Source organism: Haemaphysalis longicornis, unplaced genomic scaffold (genome assembly GCF_048455015.1).
Source record: "Haemaphysalis longicornis isolate Haplotype H1 unplaced genomic scaffold, Haemaphysalis longicornis Haplotype H1 scaffold_7, whole genome shotgun sequence".
In the NCBI taxonomy this organism is placed as follows: domain Eukaryota; kingdom Metazoa; phylum Arthropoda; class Arachnida; order Ixodida; family Ixodidae; genus Haemaphysalis; species Haemaphysalis longicornis.
The window spans coordinates 141,758,772-141,769,509 of record NW_027526422.1 but is presented as its reverse complement, the minus strand read 5'-3'; the positions used below and the strand labels follow the sequence as shown (position 1 = coordinate 141,769,509).

At 43.1% G+C, this 10,738-nt stretch overlaps 1 protein-coding gene across 1 annotated transcript in view; it reads left to right on the top strand.

Annotated features, from left to right (window-relative positions):
- Positions 1–6,934: 6,934 nt before the first annotated feature.
- Positions 6,935–10,738, top strand: part of LOC144147089 (uncharacterized) — a 293,400-nt gene continuing 289,596 nt past the window's right edge. The window contains exons 1-3 of the mRNA XM_077679136.1: positions 6,935–6,953; positions 7,756–7,810; positions 8,719–9,025. Coding sequence (XP_077535262.1) covers positions 8,797–9,025 — 229 coding nt within the window. The 5' untranslated portion in view covers positions 6,935–6,953; positions 7,756–7,810; positions 8,719–8,796. The remainder of the gene's footprint in view (positions 6,954–7,755; positions 7,811–8,718; positions 9,026–10,738) is intronic.

Here is a 10,738-nt window from a genome sequence, read left to right as displayed (position 1 = left end):
TAACACCAATAGGTTTTCTTTTAAGCACAATTTTAAACTGGTGATAATAACGTAGGGATTTTTTGTTTAAAGTGCTTCGTAAAGAGTTTCCGTGTTTGTCTTTTTTGGCCGCTAGTCTTGTTAATACTAACACCAATAGGTTTTCTTTTAAGCACAATTTTAAACAGGTGAGTAATAACGTAGGTATTTTTTGTTTAAAGTGCTTCGTAATCAGTTTCCGCGTTTCTCTTTTTTGGCCGCTAGTCTGGTTAATACTAACGCTACTAAGTTTTCTTTTAAGCACAATTTTATACTGGTGAGTAATAACGTAGGTATTTTTTTTTTGTTTAAAGTGCGTCGTAATGAGTTTCCCTGTTTGTCTTTTTTGGCCGCTAGTCTTGTTAATACTAACACCAATAGGTTTTCTTTTAAGCACAATTTTAAACTGGTGAGCAATAACGTAGGTATTTTTTGGTTAAGGTGCTTCGTAATGAGTTTCCGTGTTTCTCTTTTTTGGCCGCTAGTTTGGGTAATACTAACGCTACTAAGTTTTTTTAAGCACAATTTTAAACTGGTGAGCAATAACGTAGGTATTTTTTGGTTAAGGTGCTTCGTAATGAGTTTCCGTGTTTCTCTTTTTTGGCCGCTAGTCTTGTTAATATAACGCTCCAAAGTTTTCTTTTAAGCACAATTTGAAACTGGTGAGTAATAACGTAGGTATTTTTTTGTTTAAAGTGCGTCGTAATGAGTTTCCCTGTTTGTCTTTTTTGGCCGCTAGTCTTGTTAATACTAACACCAATAGGTTTTATTTTAAGCACAATTTTAAACTGGTGATAATAACGTAGGAATTTTTTGTTTAAAGTGCTTCGTAAAGAGTTTCCGTGTTTGTCTTTTTTGGCCGCTAGTCTTGTTAATACTAACACCAATAGGTTTTTTTTAAGCACAATTTCAAACAGGTGAGTAATAACGTAGGTATTTTTTGTTTAAAGTGCTTCGTAATCAGTTTCCGCGTTTCTCTTTTTTGGCCGCTAGTCTGGTTAATACTAACGCTACTAAGTTTTCTTTTAAGCACAATTTTATACTGGTGAGTAATAACGTAGGTATTTTTTTGTTTAAAGTGCGTCGTAATGAGTTTCCGTGTTTGTCTTTTTTGGCCGCTAGTCTTGTAATTACTAACACCAATAGGTTTTCTTTTAAGCACAATTTTAAACTGGTGAGTAATAACGTAGGTATTTTTTGTTTAAAGTGCTTCGTAATGAGTTTCCGTGTTTCTCTTTTTTGGTCGCTAGTCTGGTTAATACTAACGCTACTAGGTTTTCTTTTAAGCACAATTTAAAACTAGTGAGTAATAACGTAGGTATTTTTTTTGTTTAAAGTGCTTCGTAATTTGTTTCCGTGTTTGTCTTTTTTGGCCGCTAGTCTTGTTAATACTAACACCAATAGGTTTTCTTTTAAGCACAATTTTAAACTGGTCAGTAATAACGTAGGTATTTTTTGTTTAAAGTGCTTCGTAATGAGTTTCCGTGTTTGTCTTTTTTGGCCGCTAGTCTTTTTAATACTAACACCAACAGGTTTTCTTTTAAGCACAACTTTAAACTGGTGAGTAATAACGTAGGTATTTTTTGTTTAAAGTGCTTCGTAATGAGTTTCTGTGTTTCTCATTTTTGGCCGCTAGTCTTGTTAATACTGTCACGTGGCGGCAGATGACACGGACCATGTTGCGCTGAAGCGATGTATTTACATAAAGGTTAAAGAACTATTTACATAATGCCAAACGGAGTCCGGCCTGGTAGCGCGGCACACATAGCTCTCCTTCGTCGTCACCATCCTTGGTGGTGGGCCGTGGCGCCACGGGGATTGTCCGCCACGTCCCTTGACATCACCCCGCCGATCGCAGACGACCGTCCCGGTCGACGCCGACGCCCGTTGGCCAATGAATGCGGATGAGCGTGCGATGAGAAATGCAGACGAATCGCTTGCCGCCACGAATGACGATGATGGTGTTGACTGATGCATGGCCCAGCAACAGCAATGCCTTCAGCCGCGACGAAGCGCCAAAGGTCCTAAGGCCACGTCGGACGGAAGGGCGGGGGAATCCGTCTTCGGCTTGTATGGGCAATGCTCATCTCGGCTTGTCGTCACTTGGGTGTTTCGGGCTGGGGACACGAGGCGGGGGACATCGTGTGGTGGTCTCTGCTGGGCTGGGGCTGCCCGGCGCGGCTTCGATATCCCTGGCGGCAACGTCCATACCGATGCGATGCCATGCTGGGACCAGGATGGGGATGACGAACCCGCACGCTCCACCAAATGTTACGTGGCGGCATATGACACGGACCATGTAGCGGTGAAGCGATGTATTTACATAATGGTTAAAGAACTATTTACATAATGCCAAAACGGAGCCCGGCCTGGCAGCGCGGCGCACACAGCTCTCCTTCGTCGTCACCATCGTTGGTGGTGGGCCATGGCGCCACGGGGATTGTCCGCCACGTCCCGTGACAATACTATCACCACTAGGTTTTCTTTTAAGCACAATTTTAAACTGGTGAGTAATAACTTAGGTATTTTTTTTTGTTTAAAGTGCGTCGTAATGAGTTTCCGTGTTTGTCTTTTTTTGGCCGCTAGTCTTGTTAATACTAACACCAATAGGTTTTCTTTTAAGCACAATTTTAAACTGGTGAGTAATAACGTAGGTATTTTTTTTGTTTAAAGTGCGTCGTAATGAGTTTCCGTGTTTGCGTTTTTTGGCCGCTAGTCTTGTTAATACTAACACCAATAGGTTTTCTTTTAAGCACAATTTTAAACTCCTGAGTAATAACGTAGGTATTTTTTTGTTTAAAGTGCTTCGTATTGAGTTTCCGTGTTCTTTTTTGGCCGCTAGTCTTGTTTATACTAACGCCACTAGGTTTTCTTTTAAGCCCAATTTAAAACTGGTGAGTAATAACGTAGGTTTTTTTTCCGTGTTTCTCTTCTTTGACGGCTGGTCTTGTTAATACTAACACCACTACGTTTGGTTTTAAGCACAACCTAATTTCATCAAAAGTAAAAACTAACTACGGCAAACACAGTGCACTTCTAGGCAATATCTCCATGCAATTCTTTGCGACCCGCCATTAAGTCTTCTAGCACATTCCATAAATTCAAAAAAGAATGAGTGTGCTACCTGGTGTCCCTGCCTCAGACGTAACCAAGATTGGTTCTGCTGCTTTGCTTTTCAGCGTTTTTCTTTTCTAAGCTAATTCTATATAGTTACTTCTACCATGTAATTTAACCTATTGACTTTGCTTTACATCATCCGTGTACACGTCCATCTTCTCCATAATTTGCTGCTATTAATCAGTGTATTTTAATTTATTCTCTAGAGGAGGTCCCGCAAGTCTTCGACCTTGGGACCTCCTTTGGTATAAAACCCCGATGTATCATTTCAGATATTAATAAATTGATTGATTAATTGATTGATTTAATTAGAGAAGTCGTTATGGTCATCTTCCTTCTAAATGAGAATAATGAAAGCTAACTTCAAGGGCCAGGCAAAATATTTTCTTTGGGGAATTTCCGCAACTTCCAAGGAAAGATTGCGCCCACCTCCCCGCGAGGGGAACCCTGTGTAGATGCGACGGATCGTGGGGCTCACTTGGTGTTTCCGTTGGATTGATTCTGAAATCGCGTGAAACGTGCCGGGAACGCGTATGATTATTATGTTTTCTTCTTATTAGTATGTTTTATTGGCCAATCTTGGTCAATCTCTGTAAGTGGTATGCTTGGGGCTTCGCTGTACCAACGACCTTTACTCCATCATTGTTGCTGTAAGTGGGAGCTTGTTTTCTTTTATTGCAAGGGTTAATCATTGCCCCATCATGCGTCGTATCAGTAGCTTCTCGACGTAGTTTGAATGAGTAAAGGATATAAGGCGCGTTCGTAGCATTTAATTCTGTCTCGGTTTTGTGGCGCATTGGGAAGAGCACCATGTACCTCGCGTTCCACCCACAGGGTCGTGGGATCGAAACCGGGCGCCGCTAACTATTATTTTTTTATAGTGTAGGGGGAGAGGTGTGGACGAGAGCGGGGCATCAGAGAGGAGAGGGAGTGAGCGGCGGAGAGCGCAGCTCGCGCGGCGAGGGGAATGGGGGAGGGGCGGACGACAACAACGGCGACGCTGCATGGACAAAGGCGAGTGAATGAGATGCAGTCGCATCTAAAAGAGGAGGGTTGCGGTACCATTAGCTATATTACCTTAGATAATATTTGATCAGTACATGGACTACACCTGTAACATAGCCTTCGTATGGTTTTTGACACAATTTATACTGTTATTAAGATATTGGTCATTACAGCGCACTCAGGGTGACAGCCGACATACAGAGGCGGTGGAGAACTTTTAGTGATGAAGAGAGGGAGGAAGTGGACTTGTGCGTCCAAGAAAACAGGTGCTGTGTGGAAATTCGTTTTCAATAGCAGTTAGCAATTTATATTAGAAATAGCAGTGAGGAACGCATGAAGAGTTCGAAGAAATGGGGCGAACAAAAGCCTAACTTGTCTGGATAGAAGAGGGTGGAATAGAGATGGTAGCAGTGTTGAGCCACTTGCTTACAGCACAAGGGAACGCCTCTCTGTCACTTCTGCAGACATTGTATCGCGGGCGAATAAGAAAAGGTTGTTCGGCGTATCGTCAATAGGTCGTGTTCAATTTCATCTTATACAGGGTGTCCCAGCTATCATGCACCAAGATTTAAAAAAAGAGAAATTGCGCAACTCGAAGAAAACCTAGTGCATAATGTTTGCAGTACTGTGAGGAAGCGGAGAGTAATTTTTCGTTAATGAGACTTAATTAATTAATTGTAATTAATTATCTAACTCTAGAAATACTGTCCTAATCACTAAAGTGTCAATGAGGCACTTGTAGGTAACCACGAGAGGCATCTAACTGCGCTATTTTCAGCGACGAAATAATTGCGTACTCATTTATTCTGACTGATAAAGAAAACCCGCGAAATATGAAAAATACCACGTGACGACGCTTACGCGCGCATTGTAAAGCAGCGTCCCCAAACAAAGCTGAGTTAAAGCAACTGCTTCGCGTGTTACCCGCCCGAAGAGACAGCGCATCGCCTTGATAATAGCATGCATGGAAGGAGCAGCAGCAGCAAGATTCGAGGGACGCGTGTGCAGATAAGGAACAAACTCGGTCGCGACTTCTTCTTTCTTTCTTTTGTCTATTTCATTCTGGCTAACTCAGAGGCGGCCTGTTTGAGGGCGTTGCTTTACGGTGCGCGCGGAGGCGCCGTCACGTGGTATTTTTCATATTTCGCGGGTTTCCTTTATCAGTCAGAATAAATGTGTACGCAATTAGTTCATCGCTGAAAATACCGGAGTTAGATATCCCTCGTGCTTACCTACAAGTGACTCATTGACACTTTAGTGATTAGGACAGTATTTCTCGAGTTAGATAATTAATTACAATTAGTTAATTAAGTCTCATTAAAGAAAAAAATACTGTCCGCTTCTTCACAGTACTGCAAACACTATGCACCTGGTTTCTTTCGAGTTACGCCTTTACTCTTTTTTTAAACCTTGGTGCATGATAGCTGGGACACCCTGTATGTCAGTAACACATGCAATGTCAAGGCATGATGCTGTAATGTGTTATTGGTGCATATCGTGCCCGTAAAAATTAAAACACTCCACTTTCATCAGGATCCTCCCAAAAATATTTCGCATACAGCGAGAATTCAACAATGCACGGTTTTATTCATCGTTGTTAGTTTTTTTTTTACGCAAAGCTATCAAAGGGCAAAAAGCGCGAAAAAAGCACATTTTAAACGAAATCAGTTACGCAACAACTAGGTTAATACTGCCGATGGTTGATTATCTCACGATTGTTGATGAAAATTACTGTGCTGTGGGAGCAGGTTGCGATTTATACACCGAAACAGTAGAGCAACCCGTTGGTGGTACCTGAGCAGTCAAGAAACTTTTTGAAATCATGGTATGTGCGAAGCCATAAAATGTTTGAGTAGTTTAGGTTAGTTATATTCGTCACAGGTTTGAAAAAAGTTAGTCCATATAATAGGAAGCACACTGATATATCAGTTACGTAGATTGCAGGTGTGCACAACCATTAGCGTTTCCCTTTTTGGTTGTTCCTACGACGCTAACTAATAAGGGTATCAACCAATGCTCAACCGTTTATTCCTATTCTGTATACTTGTGGACAGGCAGTCTGTACTTTTGTTTTGCTCGTGTTCAAGCTTTCTCAGCTATTTAACGAAAAACACAAAAACAGTAATTTCCGATTTTGTATCAAATCCCAGAAACTTTAAATCTTAATTACCTAACACTTACGTACTCCTCGCTGGTACTCCAACCCATTTTCAAAGGAATTTTTCGCGACAACAGAGAATTCTGAGCCCCATACAGCTTTCGTCTACATTAGTCTGCGCAAACTGGTCGAACTTCTCCCAGCGCTTTAACTGACAGCTGACAAGTGTCTGTGCCAAGCGGCTGAAGCAAAAGGGGGCACCGCCACCCGCCTTTTCGCCTCAGCCGCGAGCGTTATTGCTGCCTGTTGCGCATATAAACCGCTCGTTGCTTCAGCCGGTAGCTGCATTGGGCAGAGCTCACGGTTACCCCAAGGGCTGTGTGCATTCGGGCGAGGTTTTCCTTATCGGAGCCCTCCTTCGACAAAAACAAGTGTTGTGTGCCAGCGGCTTCGTCACTATTGGTCTGTTTCGCACTCCTAGCGATAGCCGATTCTGATTGTAGGCTTGCCTCCTCGAATCCTCATTGCAGCTCAATCTGCAACAGATAGGGTGTCCCACACGGTCTAGACGTGTTCAGTACGTACTGCTCCGCTGCTTCTACGTAGCTTTTTTTTTGTTATTTTGGTTCACCTGCACCCGCCGTCCCACTCTGCACTGGCACCCCAGGTCACAGTGCACTTTGTTAAGGCGTCCCCATGCCACGTCAGCACCTTTGTAAGCTTTTTTCTTTACTCTGAAAAATCAGCCACCCCTTCTGTTAACGACGACAATGGCTGAACGCCGAGCTTTCTGCAAACGGATCATTGTCGTTGTTACACGTTTGGGAGCCCGATTTTTCTGTGTAATATTTCATTTTCATGCACCCCATGCCAAAGGCAAACCTCCTCGTCTATGTCAAAATGGAGCTGCCGGATAGACGCCGGGTTTATAACTCGAGCGATCGAAATTCGATTCCCGCAACGGGCACCGTTTTTTTTTCGCTCACTTTACCGGATTTCGCGTTAGATACGCGATTTTTGAGATCACTAAATCTTTGCCCAAATAGCTGAGTGAAGTCGCTTCGGATCGACCAGTTCAACCTCAAGTGGTTGTCACAAGAACTTACCCGTCCTCTATTTAGAACTGGTTTTCACAGCACTGGCTTGCTAGCTATAATAAGGACTCAATATCAGGACGATCAATTTGAGAAAAACCTAACTTTCGTCCCTTTGCATATTCGTCCAGCCAGTAAATTAGTGCTGAGCCAATTTGGTCTTTTGAATGTGAAGGAGCGCCACCTTGTGGGCTCAGAATAAGCACCGTAAAAATAGGAACATCGCCTCCGGCCATCAGGGCAAGAGGAAGAAGGGTGAAATTCTCGTCGCTTTTTTGTCGGCCTCTTCAAGACTTGCAGGCCTCGACAACCGTCGCTAGGATTGGATGGAGATATGTAACTGATAGCAGGACACTCCCAAATTCTTTGAAGTGAGCGATAAGCCGTCGCGAGCGTATATAAACGCCGAATTCTTCCATCCAGGCAGTTTCGTCTTCTAGTCGCCGCAATAATTGAAGTACCTTTTCCCTGGGGTGAGGTACGTTCATATCGTTTTCTTTCGCTTCGTAATTTTTGTTAGTTAAAGAATATTTCATCTAAGAGACGATTTATGACTGCTATAAATTGTTTTCCCGGAAGATTTGGTGTACTTTGAGCGAATTACTATCAGACATTTCGCCCCTGCGCAAGATGCTGGTTGAGAAAACAGCCAAGACTGAACGGTAGTAAGTATTTAGGGACATTAAAGCGCCAACAGAATAACTGCGATAAGAAAGTTAGTTTTGCTGTCTATGTTTATGGCCTGGCAAAAAAGTTTGGTATTTTGTACTACTTCCAGTAACCATTCAAGAATGTTTATTTTCTGGATTTCAGAGCGGAATGAAAACAGTAGCCTAAATACGAAAGAAACGATCTTATTGCCACGAACGAAAAGGAAAACGGAATTGTACTGATTATTTTGTTCCGAGCATTGAGAATGAGGATGATGAAAAAACTTCATTTGCGAAACTGAAAATCAAAAAAAAAAAAAATCGGAACGAAACTGAAAAAAAATTTTGTTTCGATTTTCTGTTTGAGTCGAAAGCTAAAGTATTGCGGGCTTAGTTTCAACTTTCATGCATCGAGGTTAGAGGCTGCCATCAGTTCGTTCGTGTGACATCACCTTTCTTATCGCTGGCGCTCTCCCCCCCTTCGGTAGGCTTGCTGTCTGCTTCTATAGTCCTTTAGTCTCCCTCGATGGTCAGTGCTGTGCTCTCGCTTGATCGCCGCGCGTAGCTGGAGGTGGTGATGAGGTGCCGGGCTTATTTACGTTTTGGTTTATGTAATGAATAAACTTCAAAATAAATTTATTTACCGTAAACGTTTCCACTTAACATTAACAGCTTCCCTGACATCGTCGAGCCGAGTTTCACCGTTGTCAGTAATTTGACCTTCATTTAATTGCAGCCGCGCCGTAGCCTCGGCAACGCATCACCTGAGTGGCCGCGCCCAGCTTCGCCGCCGGCTCGGCGCAAGAGCTTGGCCATGGATGACAGCGAGGCCGGGCCGTCTTCTATGAGCGGTGCACGGGAGCCGGAGGCAATGAGTCATCGTCAGCAAGCGGCGACTGACCGCCCAGCGGACAACACCCAGAATGCCAAGCGCTCAAATCTAGCAATGGACTCAGCAGAAACACGAGCCGGTCGGCTTGGAGAACGCCGTAAGCAGGACCGCAACACAAAGCACAGCCGAGAAACCTGGCCCAACGATGACGGTATAATTATCATTATTAAGTATTATCATTATTACTAAGTAGTATCATTACACCTAAATTAGATGTTAACCAAGTGATACCAAGGCATAACCCGGCTAAACCAAGTTGAATATAGACGCTTAGCCGGGCTAACCCGCCTCAATTATTTATTTATTTATTTATTTATTTATTTATTTATTTATTGACCACCGGCATTCGCACTATGGCAATGTTGAAGGGGTTGTTACAAATGAAAAAGGGGAATATTCTGATACACGACATTCTCTAAAAGAGGAAAAATTGCAATGTTTGGGGAGATTACCCTACTCAATTAGCAGCCTAAACAGCCGATCGTAACTGTCACTAATAGGAACAGGTACAAGTCATGTTGCGCTTGCACGCAAGTTCTGCCATTGCTCAGCTCACCATTGCTCACATTTCGTAAATGGCGGGAAAACGTGTCGGCCATGGCATCCCTGTGCTTAATAGTTTGGGGAAAAATACCTCTTGAAATACGAATGTACGCCATAATTTTTGAATAGTTCTGTTTACTGGGGACGGGGGAGCATGCTGTTGTTTATCCGTTACCACCTCCTCTCAAACGTTTTTTTAAAGAAAGTACACAGTGCAACGATGCGCCGCAGTAATAGACTGCCCGTTGAGACAGTAAGTTTTAAACATTCAACGGTAACTCAACTGTAGAGTTCAATAGAAAGCGCAAACCATTATTTTTATTGGCCTCAAATTCCTTCATACTAGTTTTAGTGTTCGGGTTCCGGACCTAGGCGGCGTATTAGAGAATTGAGCGTCCGCATGTGGTACACTGCTTTTCTGGCGCCTTGCAGTGTGCGCACCGAATAGTTGTATACTTCCCTCCAATGGGACGCCGCAACAGAAGTAGCGGATGAAGATTTTTCATCTATGACAACGTTTCAATCAAACGTGTCTGACAGGTTGTGGACTCCGCAGCGGTTCAGTCAGCGCTCGCTCTCGTTTTCTCGAACATCGACGATGAAACCAAGATGCCACCACTGCTGCGGCAACCGCTCACTGTGCACTTTACTGACCATAGAGTCATCATTCTTAAATGTAATAAATAGCTGGGTGGTGGTCGCTAAAACACGTGTACTCTCTCATTTCGCGTATGCATGCGCCGCATCACACCAGGGTTCCCTCGCGGGGAGAAGGGGGAAATTTTAATTCGAAGTTATTTCCCGCATCGAAACCATTAATTTGATAACCCACACACCATCGCATCATTTTTATGTTAACTCAATCTAAGACTCACTATGGCTATCTCGTAACTAAAGGAGAACGCATTTTTTTTTAGATTTATCGCACGTAGTTTCCCTCATCGAAACCTTTTTTTGATGGTCCACGAGCCCTAGCAGCTTCATTTGGAATTTTGCCTACAATAAGACCCACCATGACTATCTCATTACTATAACCAGAAGGCATTTTTAGTTATCCCACGTAATTCCCCTAATTGTAACCTTCAATTTGGTACCCCACGCGCCCTAGCGGCATCACCTTGATTTTGAAAAAATCTAGGACTCACCATGACTACCTCATGATTATAACCAGGACGCATTTTTATTTGTCGAACGTGATTCGGCCCACCGAGAGGTTAAATTCGATATCCCAGAAGGCCTGGCGGGGCCATTTTGAGTTTCAACTAAATCTATGATTACCATTCCATTTTACAAATTTTCCCAGAATAGGAAGGGTGGCCAA